Here is a 23,201-nt window from a genome sequence, read left to right on the forward strand (position 1 = left end):
CACCCTCTATGTCCGAGAACGAAACACCCATATCAACCTCATTCCCGAGCTAATTTCATACCAACTTTCCCAGTTTTAGTCGTAGTTTGAACTATGGATTCGAGTGGTGGCGTTGCATGTGAGAGTGGCGTAGTGTTGATCTCGGCACCATTACAAGCCGAGAGCTTGAAGCTCTCAGCCTCGAACTCAGGTGAGGTCTCCCTTTCCAAATCTGTGAATTTCTGGATTTCTGTCACGGTGGTGATGTGTTTTGGTGTGGAAAAATCAAGGATTTAACCCTGATATTTCTTTGTGCATGCACTGTGAGTTTAGTTCCAGAATCCGACGAGGAAACCCGTCGAAGTTTGTGACAGTTCCGGCCAATCTCGACCATGGCAGACTCTCGAAGTGGTAAATTCTTATTCTTCCTTTCATTAGCTTCATTTTAGGTTAACAATCTTGGAAAATAGTGGAGAATCGACCCCAAATCGAAGTTGGGAGAATTTTCGGCCAAAAACCTGGTGTTCTCCTTCGATGGGTCCGGTGACCCACGAGTAACTCGGGTCGACCCGTCTCGTGCTTAAACTCGGCCCAGATTCACCCTTAATCCATAGCCCAATTAACATAAACCACAACTAGGCCAAGCCCAAGCCCAACCCCTTTATTATATAACCTAAGGCCCAAGAGTTTTAAAACTAAAACAAGCCCAAACCCGTTAACTCGTAACCCAGACCCAACAAGTCAAACCTGAGCCAAGATCCGACCCGACCCGAGACTGAAACCCAGATCCACGGCCAGCGCGTGGGCGTGTGTGGTGGCCGGTGCGTGGAGCACACTAGCCTTCACCGGAGGCACTGTGCTTCACCGCTGTCCACTTTTCCGGCAAACTTTCTGGTTGACCTATCTCGGCACGTGCGGTGGCGCATGGCCGTCCGGCCGCCGCCCCGTGGCGGCGCGTGGGGTAACTCAAGGTCTCTCCTTAGTTCATTCGACGTGCCGAATCCGCTATCCGTTTTCCCAAATTGTAACGTATTAGTAGAGTTTGACTAAGCGGTCTCTATATGTGTTTAGGTACGTTGATAGGATGTGGCATCATCCTCGCTACTTGGGCGGTTCCCGGGCAATGGAAGACTTGTGAGTGGACCCCTTCATAACTTGCATGGTTTTATAAATCTTACGAATGCATGCATATCGTGTTTTCATAATTTGAGCATGTCTTAAAGTACATTTTAAGGATTTACATATGATGGGATTTCATTGCTTTACGAATTATTTGAGTTTTGAAAAAATGATTTTATACGTAAGAATTTAGTGGATTTGTGAGTATAAACTATTATGGCTTATTTTGACGTAGTTTTGAAATGTATTTTTGTATTAGATGTCTATGGCCATATGGTGATGAGGAGGAGTGAGATATATGTTATACCCCAGCTTCACTGCCGAAAGTAGTGTCTGACAGCTTCACTAGCCACGGCTAGTGTCGGTGTGTGATGTTATATTCTTCTCCGACGTAACCTGGAGTCGTACAACTTCACCTTCGGGTGATGGGGCCTACCAGTGGCGAAGCCACGTGAGGGCGAGGAGTGGCGGTCGCCACTCCCCTCGCCGGAAAAACAAGGCTGGAGCGCTGGCCAGCCCCTCCCCTACTGCTGTTGCAGCGCTGCTGCTCTTCATCTCCTCCGGTGTTGTCTCTGTTTGCATTTGCTCTGCGCGCAGCAGAGCTGCATTCATTTTTTTTTTCAAAACACCCAGGCCAAAACGACGTCGTCGAAAATCATCGCTGAGAGTGAGAATTCCGACCGATTTTTTGAACCTGCTGCGCTGCTGGGTTTTGATATCAAGGGAAGACGACGATCCTATTTTGTTTAGAACCCAACGGCGTCGTTTACATTATTATATACTTTGGTTATCAAAACTCAATATTCCTTTAATGAAACGGTGCGGTTTGGCTTCTTTATTTTCATTTTTATTTTTTAATTCTATTGGTGTGGTTTCTTTTCCAACTGCAATACCCTTGCACAATTAAAATTATCTTCCCTCTGTCTCATTTGTTTAAACTTTTAGACTTAAGAAAAACAAAGGGTTGTCACTCGGTACTATGGTATGGTGATATTTATTTTCACTTGAAAGTGAGAGGTCTTAGGTTCGAATCTTGTACATGGCGAATTTGATACCAAATTAGATTATCCATCATGTAGCTTAGCCGAACTCCCCCTCCATTAGGTTGTTCATCGTGTGGCTTAGCAGAACTCCCATTCCCCTTAGTGTAAAAATATCGATGTACTCAAAAAAAAAAAAAACAAAAGGTTGATGTTTGTTATTGTTCTTTTTTATTTCTTGTTATTATTTCCAGTATTTAAAATTATTTTATCTTATTTTCTTTTAATTCTTGAGAAATAATGACTTCAGAACTTGTTTCATATATACAAAAAGTTTTGTGGGGAAAGGTATTAGTGTTCATATTATGTGAGAAATGTTTTTGTTTTTATTGAAAGAAATGTTTACATAGAGAGAGATGTACAACAATTGTGTGATAGTTTGGTTGTTTAAATTGAAAGATGATCTTGCATTTATTGATAATGAGCTTATTATGCGATATCATGACATGAAACCTTGCCGATAACAATTACAACTTGTTTGTATCGATAAATTATGAACAAAATTACTATTGTTTACTATCTAAAAGAATTTAATTGTCTAATTTTTTTTCAGAATCTACTAACGCTTTTAAATTTGGCCATTCCCCTCGAAAATTCCTGGCTTCGCCACTGGGGTCTACCATGTTTCTTCACTAGCGAACCCAGTGTTGTACAGCTTCACCTTCGAGTGATGGACATGTACTGCCTTTGGGCAACTATGATACCCCTAGAGAGTATAGTATTATTGAGATTTTACGAATTTGCCTTCGGGCGGAGATTTTACGGATTTGCCTTCGGGCTGAGGTTTTACGGATTTGCCTTTGGGCGGCTTACTACCATCTTCGAGCAGTGTTTTACGCATATATGTTTTCCAATGAGTGCACGGCATGCTAGGGTTTTCAAAAAATCTACTACGTAGTATTATATAAGTTTTCAAAACAGGGGGTTATTATATTAAAAAAGAAAATGGTTTTCTTATTATTAGTATTATTATAAACTTTGGTCCACTCACCTTTTCTATTTTGCACCCCCTAGGGTTTAGATTCAAGGCATTAGTCATTCTCAATTCTTCTTCGGATAGGTATTATTCCTTTGCTTGTATTCTTTCCTAGAAATTCTTTAATATTATTCTTAGTAGTTGTATGCTTTGAACAAGTTCCTGCATTAACATTCTCTTTCTAATTATATATTTTATTCGTAGGCATGTTTAAAAATGGCTTCGTCACCCTCGGGTGTCGGCTAGTACGTGCCTACCCTGATATTTGTCAGAAGTGTATTTCGAATTGAGTGTTTTGACTAAGACTTCATTTTTGAGTATACAAATAATTTATAGTTTTAGATGGAGCATTTTTCATGATAAAAAGAGTTAAGTAGGGGCAGATGCCTTCGTTTACGTCTAAATGTATCAAGTAAATAGACCTACGTCATGAATATGTCCAAATGTATAAAATAAAGGAGGGTGGGTGGGCTAAGGCTATTTAGTGACAACAGATTTAAACTAGAAAGATTAATTAATTAAAGAAAATGTTGTTCCTCACACGCTTGTTAATTTTTTACTATTGATACTCTTTAATTCATTTATTACTATTGATACTCTTTAATTCATTTAATTCGACGGTAAAAAATTGTGAGAGGTGTGAGAAATAAAAATAAATGTATAATAGCACGACCTTAATTAATTAATTAATTAATTTGCTGTCTCTGGAATCTTCTTCTATCGTTGAAAACAAAAGACAATACAGATTCTCTCACTCTTCTCGTCTGTATCTCATTACACAAGTAAGTCCCGCTTTTTCCTTTTCTATTTTCCGTTTTCTGTTTGTTTCCCGAGAAAAGTCCAAAGAAAACGAAACCCTTCCTAATTTTTATTTTGGAATTCGAATGCAATTGCATTAAATTTTGCGTCTTTCATTTGGGTACTTGCAGAATTTTGAGAAGACCCATTGGATTACAGAAGCTTGAAGTAATGGAGGACGTTCGGGAGCAGGCTGAGCAGGAAAGTTAACTACTTGGTGTGTTTATTCATACTTTTGGCCTTAATTTCCAGCTCAATTATTAAGTCATACTTTTTACACTCATACAAATCTTTCAGCTACACTCGGTTTCTGTAAAAGCAAATATATGTCGAATCTTAGACTCGTAGTAGGTTTTCAGCTTCAATTAAATGTCAAATTGACCTGATAAGCGGGTTTTCGAGTGATTTTGTTGGACTAAATGAATACATGGAGATGTTTTCTTCAAGAACAATTCTTCTATCTGTCATTATTGAGCCAGAAACTTATTGTTTTTATTTACTAATTGATAAGATTTCGGAAATAATTTGTATATCGAGAAGGAATGCAGTAGGTAGACATTATGACAACCGCTTCCAGTACACTGATACATCGTTCCTCCATGCTTTTATGTTGAGTAACCCAGAAATCCTGTGTTCCAAAACTCTTGTAGTATAAGTGGGGATGGCAGCGTATGAGTGAGTTAGATTTCCAAATAGTCATATATTAATATAGACTACTACTCGTCTTTTCATCTTGTTTGTAGGTCAAGATGGTGAAAATGAAACAGTAACTGAAGATGGTACCTTCGTTCGTGGGGAACCTTCACAAGATGCTAATGGCCCCCCAAAAGTGAATTCTAAGGTGGAAATCCTTCACGAGAAAGTCACAAAGCAAATCATTAAGGAAGATCATGGTCAAATACCATCCAAGTATTCAACATGCTTCTGTAAGTGTCAAGTGGTTTCCTTTTTGGTAGTGCTGTGCTGTGTGCGTTAGTTGAAAATCCAATAATTGTTATGTGTGCATGTATTTGTTAGTTTAGGAGTAAGACATGAATGAGCTTGTGACTTGCAAACAGACACACACAGCATCCACCTTCACAAAGTTGTGTATGTATATAGGAGAATTAATTGTGCATGCATTAAAGTTTATAAAAGGGATGCCTAAGATACATGTTGAAATGTCTTGCAATGAATTTTTACTCTGGTTTTTTGCAATGACTGAGTGAATGGCATGTGTGATAGTACACTACAGGGCATGGACTGAAAGCACGGGACACAAGTTTGAAGACACATGGGATGAACAACGACCACTTGAAATGATTTTAGGGAAAGGTTTTAGCCTTGCCGAGTAGTCTATTACTTTCTATATATACAAAGTATATGCAAAGGAGTTCTGGCATGTTCCTTGTTCAGTCTGCAATTAGTTTGTGATTTCTTTATTGCTTTTATTCTCTGTAATTACTTGTCATTCCAGATTATTTGGGTCCATAAGCATTTAAGCATTTTCTAGGGGTATTTAATGGAATGGACTTCTTCTTAGTAGTGTATTTTTGTTACTGCAACAGAGAAAAAAGAAATGACTGGCTTGGCTGTTGGGGTGTCCAGCATGAAGTCTGGAGAGCGAGCCCTATTACATGTAGGCTGGGAGTTGGGGTATGGGAAAGAAGGGAGCTTTTCTTTTCCGAATGTTCCACCATTGGCAGATATATTGTAGAATTTTTTATGTGTATTTCATGAAGAAACAATTACAAATGAAACATATATATAGGAAAAGAAAGTAGACATAAGCCTAACTTGCCTAACTTGCATAACTTGCCTAATTTCCTAACTTGCCTAACTTGCCTAATTTACACAAAGAATGTTGACTAGCCTAACTTCACTAGTCATCCAACATGTTTATTTCATGCATGCATTTTACACAAAGAATGTTGACTAACCTAACTTCACTAGTCATCCAACATGTTTATTTCATGCATGCATTTTACACAAAGAATGTTGACTAGCCTAACTTCACTAGTCATCCAACATGTTTATTTCATGCATGCATTTTAACACAAGATATGACTTGCATGCATTCTTCCAACACTCCCCCTCAAGCTGGATCGAGGGGATTCACTGAGCCAAGCTTGCCCAATAACCGATGAAACTGAGATGATGCTAGTGCCTTTGTAAAAAGATCTGCTAGTTGATCATGGCTTCGTGTGAACATGGTCTGGATGATTTGCGTTTGAACTTGAGCTCTGATGAAATGACAATCCACTTCAATATGTTTGGTTCTTTCATGGAACACAGGATTGGCAGCAATGTGCATGGCTGCCTGATTATCACACATAAGCGTCATAGGAGTAGAACTAGGAAACCCTAAGTCTGAAAGAAGCCCTTTAAGCCAAATGAGTTCACACGCAGTGGCTGCCATGGCTCGATACTCAGCCTCTGCGCTGGAACGAGCAATTACCTGTTGCTTCTTACTCTTCCATGTGACAAGGTTTCCACCAACAAATGTACAATAGCCTGTGATTGATTTCCTATCAATTGCATTACCGGCCCAGTCTGCATCTGTGTAGCCACTAATGACAGTGGACTGATTGTTATGCATTGTAATTCCTTGCCCAATTGAACCCTTAAGATAACGAAGGATTCTCTTAACAAGGTTAAGGTGATCAACAGTGGGAGAGTGCATGAACTGACTAGCCAAGCTCACTGCATATGTGATATCTGGACGAGTGATAGTGAGGTATATGAGCTTGCCTACTAATCGTTGATAGTAGCTTACATCATGCATGGCTTCTCCATCTATGCTGAGCTTCAGTTTACAATCAACGGGAGTGATAGCAGGCTTGCAGTCAAGCATTTTTGCTTCTTGAAGGAGGTCCAATACATATTTCCGTTGATGTAGAAACAGTCCTTTTGAAGATGTTGCCATTTCGATCCCCAAAAAATACTTTAACCTCCCCAAATCTTTGATAGCGAAAGCTTGATGTAGTGAGAGTTTTAGTGCCTCAATCTCCACGGTATTATCTCCAGTGATGATAAGATCATCAACATAGACGAGGACCACCAACTTCCCCCTGGTGCCAGTTCTTACAAATAACGAAGAATCAGCATTACTTCGCATGAATCCAGCCTTTTCCAGAACAGAACTGAGCTTGGCATACCAAGCTCTTGGTGATTTTTTCAATCCGTATATTGCCTTGTGCAATTTACAAACCATGTTGCCTTTAATACCATCATAGCCTGGAGGAGGTTGCATATACACTTCTTCCTGCAGCTCGCCGTGAAGGAAAGCATTCTTCACGTCCATTTGGTAGAGTGACCATCCACAATTGATTGCAACTGACAGTAAAACCCTGACTGAGTTCATCTTGGCCACCGGTGCGAATGTTTCCTTATAATCTACACCAAAGGTTTGGGTGAAACCTCGAGCAACAAGTCTAGCCTTGTGTCTCTCGATAGATCCATCAGCTTTGAATTTAGTCTTGTAAATCCAACGACTTCCAACAACCTTTTTTCCTGGTGGTAGTTGAACTAGGCTCCAGGTGCAATTCTCTTCCAGTGCACGAATCTCTTCTTTCATGGCTTGGTTCCATTGTGGGAGAAGAGAAGCTTCTTGAAAGCTTCTTGGTTCATAGTGCTTATCAATTTCACTGAGAAATGCAGCATGAGATGTTGAGAACTTACTAAAGCTGATACATTCATTGATTGGATGTCGTGAGGCATATGTAACATAGTCCTGCAACCTAGCTGGAGGTTTTCTGATTCGAGGAGGATTTCTTTTAATCACCTGAGACTCTGTAGAGGGCGGAGAAGGATCAGAGTAGGGCTCGTCTTCACTCTCACTGGCAGTAATTTGGTCAGTTTGAACTTCTTCACAATCTGGACTTACAATGACTGATCTCTTTTCCAACATCGGATAATTAAAGTTTTGAGGGAGTGGGAACATGTCAACTAAATCCTCCCCCTGACTTGAAAAATAGGGATAGTCTTCTTCGAACTTCACATCTCTTGAAACTGTGCACTTCTTAGTGACTGGATTGAAGCACTTGTATCCCTTTTGAGTGGTCGAGTATCCCATAAACACACACTTGGTTGCCCTGGCATCTAGTTTGTCACGGTTCAAGGTTTGGATGTGAACAAAACACACACAACCAAACACCTTGAGATGTGTCAAATCTATTTTCCTCCCCTTGAGAACTTCATAGGGAGATTTAAACCCTAGCACACGACTTGGAAGTCGATTGATGAGATAAGTGGCAGTAAGGATGGCAAACGACCAAAATTTCTTTGGAACGTGCATGTGAATCATGAGAGCACGAGTTTTTTTCCAAGAGATCTCTATTTTTCCTCTCGGCTACTCCATTTTGTTGGGGAGTCCCCACACAGCTGGTTTGATGTATGATACCCTGAGAACTTATGTATTGAAGCATGTTGTTGGATAGAAATTCAGTGCCATTATCTGACCTTAAAACCTTAATGTTTGATTGAAATTGCGTTTTAACATGCATGTGAAAGTCTTTGAAAATGGTAGGGACTTCACTTTTTGATTTCATAAGATATAAAAAACTTGTTCGAGAGAAATCATCAACAAATAGAACAAAATATTTAAAACCTTCCATTGATTCAGTTGCAGGCCCCCATACATCGGTGTGTACCATTTCAAAAGGTTTACTTGTCCTAGACATTGAATTACCAAAAGGTAGCCTAGTAAACTTAGAAAATTGACAAGTATCACAAGTAGGATAGGGGTTACAAAAATTTGGAAACAGTTTCGACAAGACAAGTTCAGAGGGGTGAGCTAATCTCCTATGCCAAAGTTGGTTTTCATCTATGGACTTCGATTGAGCTTGAAGAGCCTGAGTGAAACATGCATTCTTGCACAGGTTGTAAAGTCCATTTATGAAGACCCCTTCACCAATCATCTTCATGGTGAGAACATCCTGAAACATTACTTTATTTGGTGAGAAAATAGCACGGCAGTTTAGGGTGTTGGTGATCTTTCCAATTGACAAAAGTTGGAAGGGAAAGGTTGGTACATAGAGGGCAGTGGAAGGTGTTTTTTGAGAGAGTAAGTTTATTTCTCCTTTTCCCAAAACTAAGACATTTTTTCCATTTGCAACAGACACATGTGAGGGGCTTGAAATTTTTTTAAAATGATGTAAATTTGTAACTTTGTTTGTCATATGATATGTGGCGCTTGAATCAATTATCCAACAATCAATTTCAGTACTAGTTAATAGGGCAGTAGTAAAGGCTTTGAGTATACCTGATGCTTCTCCCTTTGGAACTTTCTCATTTCCAGCAAGAAATCCGGCAAATTGTCCCAACATAGCTGTGTGACTACCCTCTTCATTGCCTTGACCATGTGAGCCTCCTCCGTGCCCCTTACTTTGTAGGTAAGCTGCAAATTCATTGATCAATGACAATGGATTGGCAGTGAACTCCATGGATCCTTGTGAGATAGTAGGAGCGTGAGCATTAGCAAGTTGTGCCTTGAAATGAGGTTGAAATTGTTGTGAGGACCTTGGTATCATCCTTCCATCTTTGCTGAACTTAGGCTTGAGTTCAGGATGGAGTTCCCAACACTTGTCTTCCTCATGACCAACACCATTGCAATATTTGCATTTTAGATGTGTGTTTCTTCCCTTGTATACCTTGGCTTCTGAGTTCTTGTACTTTGATGCATATGCCCGAGTCTCTGTTAATCTAGGATTGTGATCAACATTCATAACCTTCTTACTTGCTTCTTCTCGTTGGATAGTTGCACAAACATTGTTGAAGGTAGGCAGGTCTTGACTCATCAAGATGTGACTCCTTAGGTCCTCGTACTCAGAGCTCAAACTCCCTAACAGCTGATAAATTTTGTCTTCCTCAACTCGTTTTAGGAGAATGGTAGGATCTGTGGTATGAGGGAGATATACATCCAACTCATTCCACATGGCTTTGAGGCTCCCAAGGTGTTGAACAAATGCTTTCCCTTCTTGTTGAGCACTGGCAATGTCCTTCTTTAATTGGAAGACCCGTGCATAGTTGTTTTGATTTCCATACATATCCTGCAAAGCTTTCCAAAGATCATGTGCGGAATTGGAGTAGCTAAAAATTTCAGCAACATGTTTCTCCATGGTGTTGAGCAGCAAGGACATGACAAGTTGATCTTTGCAGAGCCATGCATTGTATGTAGAGGAAGAACTGTCTGGAGCTTCCACGCTTCCATTTACAAACCCTAACTTCCCTTTGCCTCCGAGAGCTAGTGAAACAGCTCGGGACCAAGGAAGATAATTGAACTCGTTCAAGAGAACTGAACACAAACGTTGATTGGTGTTAACCTCAACGTCTGAGAAGTTTGGAGAGAGATTGTGCCGGGTTTCCTCATCATGGTTCACAGAACTTTCTTCAGTCATGACTTAGACTTTGAAAGAAAGAAAAAATTGCAGCAGCAAGAATGGCAGAGACAGGTTACAAATGAACCTGCTTTGATACCATGTAGAATTTTTTATGTGTATTTCATGAAGAAACAATTACAAATGAAACATATATATAGGAAAAGAAAGTAGACATAAGCCTAACTTGCCTAACTTGCCTAACTTGCCTAATTTCCTAACTTGCCTAACTTGCCTAATTTACACAAAGAATGTTGACTAGCCTAACTTCACTAGTCATCCAACATGTTTATTTCATGCATGCATTTTACACAAGATATGACTTGCATGCATTCTTCCAACATATATCATATGAAGTTGAGGTTATTGGATTTGATGAAATCAAAGAAGTTGCTCACTTGCTTTCAAATGTCTTCCCAAGTAGTTACCAATTGAAGTTTCAGAATCTCTTTTCCAGGGATTTTCTTCGGTAACATGGTAACATGTATTTTTGTGGGTTCTGCCTTTCATAGGGGAAAGCTCGTAGTGACATGACCGTGGAGGAAAGGATTGGAGCAGCAGATAGAAGAAAGATGGATGGAAATGCTTTATTTAAAGATGAAAAACTAAAGGCAATGCAACAGTATGAAATGGTTACGAGCTTGTAATGCTTACATATTTTAAATATTGGGTAAAGTACAAAAAACTACCTCAACTATTGGTATCACGACACTTTCATACCTCATCTTTTAAAATTGACAATGTCATACCTCATCTTACGAATTTGTGTCAATGTCAAACCTTCATCAGTTTTTCTGTTAATTTTTTTGTTAAATGCTGACGTGGTTTAAGATGGGCTCCACTCCTTAGTCTAACTAGATTAAAAAATATTTCTATTTAATATTTTTATCCCCTACAAATTCATCACCCTCACCAAATTTAAATATGTAACCAAACAGCCCCATAATCCTCCTTTTCCGCCATCGCCATCGCCACAACCCCAAACTCTCTTTTCGTACAGTTACACCACATCGACACCAAGATGCTTAACAAAACCCCCACCCAACTCTTCCACCTTCGCCTCCAACATGACGTCTTCAGTGTCAAAACCCTTACCTCACTCGCAGCCGCTGCGACAGCCCCAAACAGAACAACCAAAGGCGGCAGTCACATCCCCAAACAAAACAACCAGAGGCGGCAGTCACATCCCCAAACAAAACAACCAGAGGCATCTTCTCCATCTCCAGACACTTCTCTGTTTTCTTTCTCATCTCCATTCTACCCCATCGTCATCCCCCATCGTTGTTCCCCATCACCGTCCCCCACGACCTCTCTTCCCCTCTTTGACTTTTCTGCCACTAATCCGCCGCTTCGACCTCCCCCGCCGCTCCCATCTTCTCTGCACCGATCACTACCACCACCAAAACCCATCATCCAAAACCAAATTAACACCAAAAACCCATTTCTAAAATCAAATTAAATTAAATAATTTATGGATACCTATCAATCCAAATCATCAGAAATCCAAAACTCATATCCCAAAATATTTCAAAAAGCTATGAAAAGCTAGGAAAATGTGTACTTGAAATCACAGCTTGAATTTTTTTTTTTCCAGGGGAAACAAAAACGAACCATCATTCAATAGGAACATGCAGAGAGGAAGCTCGCGCTTGAAGGCATCGATCTTCCTCATGGGATCTGGGTTCGGGGTGTTTGGGTTAGGGAAGACGAAAGGGGGAATGTTGGGGGGATGGGTGGGAAGGGTTGCCCAAAGAGAGAGAAGATAGAGAGAGAGAGAGAGAGAGAGAGAGAGAGAGAGAGAGAGAGGAGAGAGAGGAGAGAGAGAGAGATGAGAGAAAGAGGGTGGTGGAGGAAGGTTGAGGGGATGGGTGGGAAGAGTTTCTAGGATTTTGGGGATGGGTCGAAGGGAGAGTGGCGGGGGAGGTCGAAGGGAGAGTGGCGAGGGAGGTTGAAGAGGCGGGGGAGGTCAAATGGAGAGTGGCGGTACTGATTGGCGCAGAGAAGATGAGAGCAGGATAGGATCTGGGTTTGGGGAAGACGAGAGAGGGAAGGTTGGGGGATGGGAGGGAAGGGTTGCCTAAATAGAGAGAAGAGAGAGAGGGAGGGAAGGGTTGCCCACAATTTAATATAAAAAAAATAATTTTATTTTTTATTTTTAATATTTAATTATTTTTTAATTCAGTTGGACTAAAAAGTGGAGCCCATCTTAAGCCACGTCAGCATTTAACAGAAAAATTAACAGAAAAACTAACGGAGGTCTGACATTGACACAAATTCGTAAGATGAGGTATGACATTGTTAATTTTAAAAGATGAGGTATGAAAGTGTCGTGACACCAATAGTTGAGGTAGTTTTTTGTACTTCATCCTATTTTATTTATCGCTGATGAGCTTTTGAGTGTCCAGTCTCTTTTTTTATTTCCTTTCTGACTAGATTCTGGTGGGTTTTCTCAGGCTATAGCATATATGGGTGACAACTTCATGTTCCAGTTGTTTGGGAAGTACATGGACATGGCAGCGTCTTTTATAAAGCTTAAGCGTTATGAAGAAGCCATTGGACAATGCAGTATTGTAAGTATACTGCTATCGCAAGTAAGTCATCTAATTTCATGTGTTCAGTGATTGTGCTATTCATCATTAGATATTAGAAAGTTGGGTTTGTAGGTTTATTTGTGAGCGTTACTGCATCCCAAAAGTTTCAATATTTATTCACTTTAACCTGCCATTTTGGATTGCCGTAGAAAATGAAAATGCTCGTAGTATGGACCAGTGAAAATTTCTAGGCTCACTAGCACCATTCTTCAGTTAATAATTGAATTTTAGGTCCTGTGCGACTCTTATCATCTTTTTGGTATGTTACTGTCCATGCTTCATCCTGTTGTTCAAACTTTGTGGCTGTTATAACTTAAAATTGTCAATGCAACTAACGTTTATTAATTGATTTTTCTCTTTGCTTGGAGTTGGCAGATATTTACCTTTTCCTGAATACCCTTAAATTGTCAATGCAACTGTGTTAACTGTAATTTGATGAATGAATGCTCTCAGGTACTGGCAGAGGATGAAAACAACGTCAAAGCGCTATTTAGGCGAGGAAAAGCCAGAGCAGAGCTTGGGCAGACAGATGCTGTGCGGGAAGACTTTCTAGAGGCATGCAAATTTGCACCTCAACACAAAGCTATTGCTAGAGAGTTACGTCTACTTCGGAACACGGCAAGGTTGTTTATCAGAAACAAAAAGAAATCTACAAGGGAATTTTCGGACCAACCCCAGAACCTAAACCCAAACGGGATAATTGGTTGATCATCTTTTGGCACTGGCTGTTGTCATTGTTCCATCGTCTCTTCAGGTGCGAAAGGCATAAATCTGAGTAGTCAAAGATCTTAAGCTCTTGAATTGCATGATAAATGAGGAAATTCGTGTGTTGAACTTGCTAATAAACAAGACTATGAAATGTGACCCTAAAGGTTCACTCATTTACGTCTCGGGAGGGAGTTTAGATGCCAATAGTTTTATCCGGGAACGAAGATACGGTGATCAAATTAAAGTATTGAACTGTTAACAAGAGTTTTATCTCATTTTCGCTTTGCTTACTGAGTTTTCGGTTGTGAATTTTCCGTCACCACCACAATCTTTTAGATGGTGTGTAAAACGGGTCAATTTGTTTCTTTAAAGAGCTTCTTGTTTCTTTAGTTTATCTTTGGCCGGAGAATATTGTTTCTTTATTAACAAATTAGGGATCTATGTGGATGGAGTGGTTTAAACATAAGGATTTGAATTTTTACTGCATTATCGAGTTAATTAAGAAAAACTATTAAACTAGTAGTGAGCTCGTGGAATTGTTCCTATTCTTGTATAAACTACCGGCGAACAAAATGCTCTTTGTCAATCAAAAGAGTGAAAAGACAATTTGACCTTCTACGACAAAATAAAATCTTCAAGTGTTTTTTTTTTGGGGGGGGGGGGGGTTGGAGGGGAAGAAAAAGGTGAAGGAGAGAAAGCTGGAAATGCAGACAAAGAAGAATACGTTCAAACTCTTTGTTTTAGTTATGAGGATGAGGAGGATCCAACGAGCTTACCTTATTATTTGAGAAATCGGAAAGAATAGGTGAATAATATATAAGGTCTGGTTCTCAAATGTTGATTATGAATTTGGTGCAGTAATGTAATTTTAGACAAACTAAGTTTTAATGTTTTTTTTTCAAACATCGTCTAAATGTCATCATAGCATTTATAATTTAAAAATAAAAAATAAAAAACCCACTTTTTCTCTTTTCCATATATTTGTCTTTTTAAATTTTTTTATATTTACACTCGCATAATGTATGGGCTCCATTTAATTCTCTATAAATAAAGCATATCATGTTTTAGTATGCGCATGAAATTGAAGAATCGGAATGATTTTAATTTATAAGATTTTACTTTATATTTTGTATAAATAAGCATGCCATATTATATGAAATCATAAAAGCATTGGATTGAGGTTTGAAATTTTATCTTCCAAATGGGACCTGATTTTTGACTTCCTTTGTCGAACATAATTTTTTTTTGGGAGTTTTAACAAAACACTCCCGGTACTGTTTATTTTTAACGAAAAACCACATTTTTACCTGTAACTATCACTATTCACTATACTTAAAAAAAAAAGACTTTTCGTTAAAAGGGAAGTTTTTTTTCGACTTTTCGTTAGTTTCCTTTTTTCTTTTTGCCTTAACTTGTGGAAAAGGGTTAGAATATGTTAACCATTCAGAACTTGTGGAAAAGGGATAGAATGTGTTAACCATTCAAGTTATTCTTTAATTAAAGTTGAATGGGAATGAGTGTGTTAACCATTCAAGTTATTCTTTTATTAAAGTGGAATGGCATGTATAAAGACGAGCAGGGACGAGCCATCTTTCACTACGCAAAACCATATCTCGTTGACAAACTTCTACTTTAATTCACTTCACTTGCCTGTGTTTTTTCTTGTCTTGAATACAAGAAATGGCGGAAGGAGTTCTCTTCAACATTGCCGAAGGGATCATTGGAAGGCTTGGCTCCCTTGCTTTCCAAGAGATTGGATTGATTTGGGGTGTCCAAGATGAGTTCAACAAGCTCCACCAGACAGTTGCCGGATTCCAAGCTGTTCTTCTTGACGCTGAGCAAAAGCAGGCCAACAATGAAGTCAAACTGTGGCTCCAAAGCGTAGAAGACGCAGTTTATGAAGCCGATGATGTGCTGGATGAGTTTAATGCTGAAGCTCAGCGGAGACACATGGTGCCTGGAAATACTAAGCTGTCAAAGAAGGTACGCCTCTTCTTCTCTAGCTCAAATCAACTTGCTTTTGGCCGACCGATTGGTCATAAGATAAAAGATATATATTAACGAGAGGCTTTGTGCAATTGAATCTTGTAGAACCCTTTCATAGTCACATAAGCCTATTGATATCCACCTATTAGGAATACACTAGGTCTCTTAATAACTCATAATTGACTGCATTAAGTCTTTTATTTATTGTTTTGAATGTTCATATAACTTAATGTTACAAAACTCTATTGACTTAATTAATACAGCTCTATCGAAATAATGATTATGTCTACTCAAATTCTTATAGGTGCGCCTTTTCTTTTCTAGCTCAAATCAACTTGTTTTTGGGCTAAAAATGGGTCATAAGGTAAAAGATATTAACAAAAGGCTTAATGAGGTTGCATCTCGTAGACCCAATGACTTAAAAGATAATCATGAAGATACACGATTTATAATGAGAGAGAGGGTCGCTCACTCATTTGTCCCTAAGGAAAATATTATAGGGAGAGATGAAGATAAAAAGGCAATTATCCAACTTTTGTTGGATCCCATCTCAACTGAGAATGTGTCGACCATTTCCATAGTTGGCTTTGGAGGATTGGGTAAAACTGCACTTGCCCAACTTATATTCAACGATGAGGTGATTCAAAATCATTTTGAGTTAAAATTATGGATATGTGTCTCCAATGTATTTGAGTTGGATATACTGGTTAAGAAAATCCTAAAATTTGACCAGCTTGAGATGGTGGATAAGCTTGATATGGATCAGCTACAAAATCATCTTAGAAAAAAAGTAGATGGGAAGAAGTACTTACTTGTGTTGGATGACGTGTGGAATGAAGATCTAGAGAAATGGCTTAGCTTGAAGTGCTTGTTAATGGGTGGTGGAAAAGGTAGTAGAATATTGATAACCACTCGTAGTGGAACCGTTGCAACAACATCAAACACAGTTGATTCATACACCTTAAGGGGTTTGAATGAAAAGCAAAGTTGGTCTTTATTTAAGAAAATTGCTTTTAAAGATGGAAAAGAGCCACAAAATCCAACAATTAAGGCAGTTGGGGAGGAGGTTGCAAGAAAATGTCAAGGAGTTCCACTGGCTATAAGGACGATAGGTGGGATGCTGCACACCAAACATCATGAAACAGAATGGTTGAATTTCAAAGAAAAGAAACTTTCAAAAATAAGTCAGAAAGAAAATGATATTTTACCTACACTTAAATTGAGTTATGATGTGCTCCCATCACATTTGAAGCATTGTTTTGCTTATTGTAGCTTGTTCCCACCTGATTATGAGATCTCTGTATCGAGATTGATTAGACTTTGGGTGGCGCAAGGGTTCATTAAGTCATCCGACGAAAACGAGTGTTTGGAGGATGTTGCGTATGAATATTACATGGAATTGTTGCGCAGATCGTTTTTTCAAGAAGAAGAAAAAGATGAGTTTGGTATAATAGAAAGTTGTAAAATGCACGATCTCATGATTGAACTTGCAATCTTAGTGTCGGGGGTCGGAAGCACCGTAGTTGATCTGAACCGAAAGAACTTTCATGAAAAACTTCGTCACGTATCTTTCAATTTTGGTATTGATTTGTCAAAATGGGAAGTGCCAACATCCTTGCTAAAAGCAAACAAGATACGAACTTTTCTTCTTCTTCGTCAAGATTATTGGATTATTAGAGATGGATCATTATGTAATTCATTTTGTGCTACAATTGTTTCAAATTTTAAGTCATTACGGATGTTGAGTCTCAATTGTTTAGAAATTACAACATTACCTAATTGTCTTAGAAAAATGAAACATTTGAGATATCTTGATCTTAGTTGTAATTATGGCATCAAGAAACTTCCAGATTGGATAGTTGGACTGTCGAATTTGGAAACACTAGATCTCTCAGACTGTATGGGTCTTGTGGAATTGCCTAGAGACATTAAAAAAATGATCAACTTAAGGCATCTCATCATGAAAGGCTTTGTTAAGTTGACTGGAATGCCACGTGGAATTGGTGAATTGAATGGTGTTCGTACATTGAATAGATTTGCTTTGGGGAGGGGTGCTGGTCTTGGTGAGCTGGGGAGCCTTAAGGAATTAAGGGGAGGCTTATTTATTGACATTTTGAGGCAGGAGAAAGATGTGGTGTCAGAATCACATGTTGGTACACCTCTCAAGGACAAACAGCATCTCCAATCGTTGGTTTTGCTTTGGAACTCTACAGAAGATGTAAAGGCAGTTGATGAGGAGGATATTATAAAGTCAATGGAAGTATTGCAACCCCATTCTAATCTAAAGCACTTGTCCGTGCGGTGTTATCGTGGTGTGAGGTTTGCGAGTTGGTTTTCCTCTCTCATGAATATTGTTGGTCTCGAATTGTCGGGTTGTAAGAGATTCCAACATCTTCCACCCTTGGATCATTTCCCTTCCCTTAAGTCTCTTAGTCTAGGTGGTTTGGAGAAGTTGGAGTACATATCAGAGAATGAGAGCAGTAATAGTATGAGTGATGAGATGATGAGCACCCCATTCTTTCCCTCCCTGGAGTACCTCTCCATATGTAGCTGCCCTGTTCTGAAGGGATGGTGGAGGGCCCACGCTCATAACAGTGCTTCTTCTTCTTCATCAACGGAAAATCTGTCGTTGCCTTCTTTTCCCTGTCTTTCTGAATTGTGGATCTGGGATTGTCCTAATCTAGCTTCCATGCCTCCGTATCCAAATGTGGTTAAAATAAAACTCAGTGGGAGCAGCGGGAAGGTTGTTGATTCCTTGTTTGTTAGAGGAGCATCTGATATTACACATGATATTGGTGTTGATGTTTCTGCCTCTTCTTCTTCCCCTCCACTCTCCAAATTAACAAAACTGTCACTCGATGGAATTGAGGATTTGGCATCACTGCCAGAAGAAATAAGCAATCTGACGTCACTTCAGAAGCTTACAATTAAGGATTGCTCTAATTTGGCATCACTGCCAGAATGGATTCGTGGACTCCCCTGTTTAAATAGATTGAAAATTCAGCGTTGCCCCATGTTAAGCGAAAGATGCAAGAAAGAAACAGGTGAGGACTGGCCTAAGATTGCTCACATCCCACACATTGATATTCATCAAGGTGCGTTTTCTAACTCGTTTCAATTTACACTTGCCTAATTCAGTATAAACTATGAAATATTAAAATGCTGATCTCGTCTCTTATTTTTATTCTTAATTCATCATCACCAGCATTTTTTTTTTCTTTCCAGATGACATACCATGTGGATCGATGATTTCGGTATGCACTCATTACCCACTCAATTCAATTTGTTTTTTAATTTCTCTTTAATTTCCTTCGTTTCAATTATATAGTCTTATATGCAGTGAATGGGGGCGTCAACCTTTTGGATTGCCATGTTAATTGCTTGGAGTTGGATTGCCATGTTAATTGCTTGGAGTGGTTGTATATGATTTTACTTTTGATAGTCAGGGTTTAAGTACTATGTACCCTCGTTGTATGTTAATTGCTTGGAGTGGTTGTATATGATTTTACTTTTGATAGTCAGGGTTTAAGTACTATGTACCCTATGTTTTTTCTTTAAATAATATAATATGGGCGTGAGGGCCTAGCCTCCCAGCTTCGACTGGGTTCCAGCCCTCTTTAAATATTTCTTTTTAATATTTGTTGATGTATTGGAAGCAAAATCACCTTTGTCACGTTATAACATACAAGTTGCATAATTATACACAAACAATGATAAAAAAAAAAAAGTTACCTCTATTAATTATCAATGCACTGCAGTAACCATATATTCTAAGATCGAAGAAAGTCCAAAATCAACTTTGGATACGGCTCGGGACACAAATATCTGCTCAAAAACCCGAAACTAATCACAAAAAACGCTACATTCTCAGTAAAGCAAATAAACTGATTTTGTTTTGTTTAGTCAAAAGGAAATTCATGACAACCATTACAAAAACAAAAATATTTGTTGTTTTTTCTATGTCCTGTCTCTATAAACAGCACAGACAACCCCTAGTTAGTTTGTTTGCTTTTCCTCGATTTCCTTAGCAATCAAATGGTCTCCCTAATTGAACATACCGAATGTTTTCTAATATTTTTCTTTTCTTTCCTTTTATTCATCCACCCAATTGAACTGGTCTCTTAATTTTTCTTAACCTGCAACCAAAATATATTGGTTTATTAAGTTTTATTCAAAAAATTTACTTATATGTAATCAGAATACATGTTATAGGTTTATTTTTCATCTTCTATCCAGCATATCCAACTTCATTATTAACCCACACCAGTTCATACTTATAACGTGTTATAGGTTTATTTTTAAAATGTTGAAGATGCTTGTATTGCTAAGAACTAAAAAGGGAAAAGTACGGACCTTGACATTCACACAGAAATCTTGCATGCAGTTCTTTGGCATCTACAAAAACAAACTTTTTAACAGATCAGTCAAAGGAAAATTATTACAACCTCTGCAAAAACTAAATATGACATGGTTGTGCTCATAAAAGCATTTGGATTGATCACAATTCGTGACTTGTTAAACATGATATCTCCTTAGACATTTTGGGAACTTGACAGCTTAAATTTTCTTTAGTCACAGTGTGCTCATAAACGCAAATTACAGCGACCCGATGTCTACTAAAAACTTGGAGAAGGGTCTCAATTAGTCAACGAACAAGTGCCTCACACGTTCCTGTTAACGACCAAAGAGAGAACCTGTTTTCATTCATATTTGTGCTGTTTCAATTAGCTTATCTCGCTATGACTTGATTCATTAGTTCTATAGGAAGTTCTAATCACTACGAAAAGAGCTTAATAACAGTTGATTATCTATAAAACAAAGAGGGAAAACATAGAAATACTATCTGTAATTAATAATAAAATACCATGAATTTGTTTTTGGGAAGCTGCTTTTAGCTTAGTACCCTCGTCTGGTGAAAACATATCCTACAATGCAGCAAGAAATAGAGTAAAAGGAATAATAGTTGGTTTCCATTTAGAACCTCAAAATCCCACTTTAGTCTTTCTCTTACCAGAGAAAACAGCATCTCCCGTGAAAGTGAATTCGAACTTGGCATCCATTCCTCCATCATACTTAGAAGCAACCACATCCTGAAAGTAAGCCCCCTGACGAACGAACTGTCCCATCCATCCACTGACTCCGAAGTCCTGAACTTTACAATTGTAAGTTTGCTCTTGCTACTCTTTCCTGCTCGTAATTGCACCATTTCGTTGTTATAGTCCTGCAATGCGAACAGTCAAAAGCTTCCTATAAGCAACTCTCGAAGGGTAAAATTCAAATCCAACATTGAACCAACCCATGAACTTAAAAGACATCAAAACCGAAACAGATTACTAAATGTCAAAAAAGAGTATTTCAAGGATATGGCAATAAGGATCACACCTGAAATGCTTTGGTAAAGATTGTAGACCCCTCTTTGATCAACCCTGTAGAGGTCTCCGCTGATAGTAGAGCCTGCAGTAGCATAATAGATAATCTTGTTACAGCCCTGTACTGCGGTGGGCAGGGTAGCAGGATCACCCACATCTCCAGTCAATGGCAAGACAGATATGAAAAAAGAGAGAAAATGATAACACCCACCATTTAAAGGAGTAAAAGCACAAAAATTATCTTGCAAACCCTTGATTTATCGGTAAAGCACATCAGAACCAAACAGTCAAAAAAATAATTTAAAACCAATTTTATATTTCTAATCAGAAGATGTGCAATTTTTTTTATATTCGTCTTCAATTTGTGGCACTTCATTCTCAATAATGAACAATTCACAAAATTCCAGATTTGCTACATCAAAGGACAGACCGAATAGGAAAACGCATCATTCGTTATCCAAATTGAAACAACAATCCCACTAAAATTGACTACTCATAAGAATCTCATTCCACAAAACCTCTTCAGTCCAGGCCTAAACAACAGCAAGAAAAAAAATCCCCAGGTTACATACTTTCATCCAAATCATCCACCGCCATTAACAAAACCACAACCTATATCTTCCTTTCAGCTCAGATTAAAGCAAAATTTGAAACCCTAATCACTCCCAAACATGCTTTTGGAATATGAATGGGAAGGAAACTGAAATTAGAGGATCATACAGAATTGGGATGGGGATTGGACTCGTGCTCGGAATCGACCTCTTCCTCTTCCTCTTCGGATTGATCACCGAATAGGTTCTGCATCACCCGGTGCCACTTCTCCCCCATCGCTGCTGGTGTGTGTTGCAATCGGAGCCCTCAAACTACTGACATTAAATAGTTCATTTGATTGGATCATAGAAAATATCACCATAGCATCCTTCAAAATTGTGTGCGTCGAAACAAAACTAAAAATGAATGAAAACCCTTTTAACCAAACCCATCAACAATAACATAAACCACACCAATCGTAGCACACAAAACCAATCCTGCATGGCGAAATCCAATCAACAAAACAAAAAATACTCCGAAACCCATCAGCCAAAATACAGCAAGTAGAAGCAACGCAATTAAAAAAAACAACCCCCAAATCCGCAATGATCCAAACAGTTAAAACTAGGGTTTGATAATTAATGCGCCTATTGCTATTAGACTTTGATCCCCGAGAATCACTGGATACTGTTGATGATGCCATTGTGTTCAAGCCAATGGATTTCAACCCTATTCGGCAAAACACCACAAACTCCATCAGAAAAAGATTCTCAAAGATAATGGGTGAGGGGATTACATTTGAATTGCCAGAGGATGCTGTTGAAAAGATCTTGATTGGAATATGGCTAGGCCGGACTGCCTTAGAGGAATGGGCAGAAAAGGTTCCCTCTCCGAGCATCCAACTGCTCAAATACCCAAATTAATAACCAAACAATACAAAAATAATACAAAAATCAAGGGTTTCACAGAAAAATCTCTAAAACCCACAAATCCAAAAAAAAAAAAAAAATTATCATTCAAAAATCTCACCGTGCTCAGAAATACTAATTAAGATTAAGGGGTTTATACGAGCAAAAACACATACAAACTTGGAAATGTCATACAATCCAAACCCACTTCCAATATTAGCCACAACGAAACGAGGCCGTATCAATCCAGCTAGAACCCTCTCGATAACCTCCTTCACCGCAACCTATCAATTCCAACACAAAAATTGAGAAAATGTGCGAGAAAATTTGAGCTTGTGATTTTCTCGGAAACCAAACAGGGGTCTGGACTCTAAACCAAACCTTAGGCGAAGGGTGGAGAGAGAGGGCAGAGGCGAGCTTCGGGCGAGCAAGAATTCGGCTGCAGATTTGGTTCCAGGATTTGCTAACGCATGCCGCTGACGCGAAGGATAAGGCGGTTAGGTGCGAGAGGATGGTCGTCGTTTAGAGCAACTCCAGTGTAGGAGCCCTCCCAGGCTATTCACTATTTAATCCACACAATAAACAGTAACCGCCCTTAATAAATAGTGCATTCTCTTGGCAATTGTCTTTTGCATCTCCACCCCTGCACTGAATAGCCGGGGCAATTGACAATAAAATATTAGTATTTTTTTATTTATAAAATAATACAAAATCATTTTTAATTGTTTTCCTTTTTCTTTTTTCCTATTCCTTTTCCATTTCATTTTTCCAAACTCAACCGACAACCATTCTCTCATTTTTTTCCAGAACACTCTTCATGTTTCCTAGCCCTCTGTCTCT

General features: G+C 38.8%; 3 protein-coding genes and 1 pseudogene across 16 annotated transcripts in view; 3 read left to right on the forward strand and 1 right to left on the reverse strand.

The window, feature by feature from the left end:
- Window positions 1–231: 231 nt before the first annotated feature.
- Window positions 232–13,824, forward strand: LOC126628347 (peptidyl-prolyl cis-trans isomerase FKBP42-like; annotated as a pseudogene).
- The window catches only part of LOC126628340 (peptidyl-prolyl cis-trans isomerase FKBP42-like), a 28,911-nt gene continuing 7,547 nt past the window's right edge, over window positions 1,838–23,201 (forward strand). Inside the window, exon 1 of the mRNA XM_050297988.1 lies at window positions 1,838–3,896. The gene's annotated coding sequence lies outside the window, so the exon portion shown is untranslated. The remainder of the gene's footprint in view (window positions 3,897–23,201) is intronic.
- Window positions 15,164–23,201, forward strand: part of LOC126628346 (putative disease resistance protein RGA3) — a 40,620-nt gene continuing 32,582 nt past the window's right edge. Inside the window, exons 1-4 of the mRNA XM_050297999.1 lie at window positions 15,164–15,550; window positions 15,858–18,004; window positions 18,287–18,648; window positions 18,779–18,878. Coding sequence (XP_050153956.1) covers window positions 15,248–15,550; window positions 15,858–18,004; window positions 18,287–18,648; window positions 18,779–18,858 — 2,892 coding nt within the window. The 5' untranslated portion in view covers window positions 15,164–15,247 and the 3' untranslated portion in view covers window positions 18,859–18,878. The remainder of the gene's footprint in view (window positions 15,551–15,857; window positions 18,005–18,286; window positions 18,649–18,778; window positions 18,879–23,201) is intronic.
- LOC126628337 (uncharacterized) overlaps window positions 19,149–23,201 on the reverse strand; it is a 40,572-nt gene continuing 36,519 nt past the window's right edge. Inside the window, exons 1-9 of one of the 14 annotated variants that reach the window (XM_050297980.1) lie at window positions 22,743–22,934; window positions 22,570–22,645; window positions 22,250–22,355; window positions 21,643–21,785; window positions 20,936–21,046; window positions 20,565–20,774; window positions 20,418–20,478; window positions 19,907–19,948; window positions 19,149–19,378 (exon numbers count right to left, since the gene is read on the reverse strand). In XM_050297980.1, the coding sequence (XP_050153937.1) occupies window positions 19,347–19,378; window positions 19,907–19,948; window positions 20,418–20,478; window positions 20,565–20,774; window positions 20,936–21,046; window positions 21,643–21,750 (564 nt within the window). In that variant the 5' untranslated portion in view covers window positions 21,751–21,785; window positions 22,250–22,355; window positions 22,570–22,645; window positions 22,743–22,934 and the 3' untranslated portion in view covers window positions 19,149–19,346. The other 13 variants (XM_050297976.1, XM_050297975.1, XM_050297974.1 and 10 more) reach the window with 13 other exon arrangements.

Source organism: Malus sylvestris, chromosome 7 (genome assembly GCF_916048215.2).
Source record: "Malus sylvestris chromosome 7, drMalSylv7.2, whole genome shotgun sequence".
NCBI classification, from domain to species: Eukaryota; Viridiplantae; Streptophyta; class Magnoliopsida; order Rosales; family Rosaceae; genus Malus; species Malus sylvestris.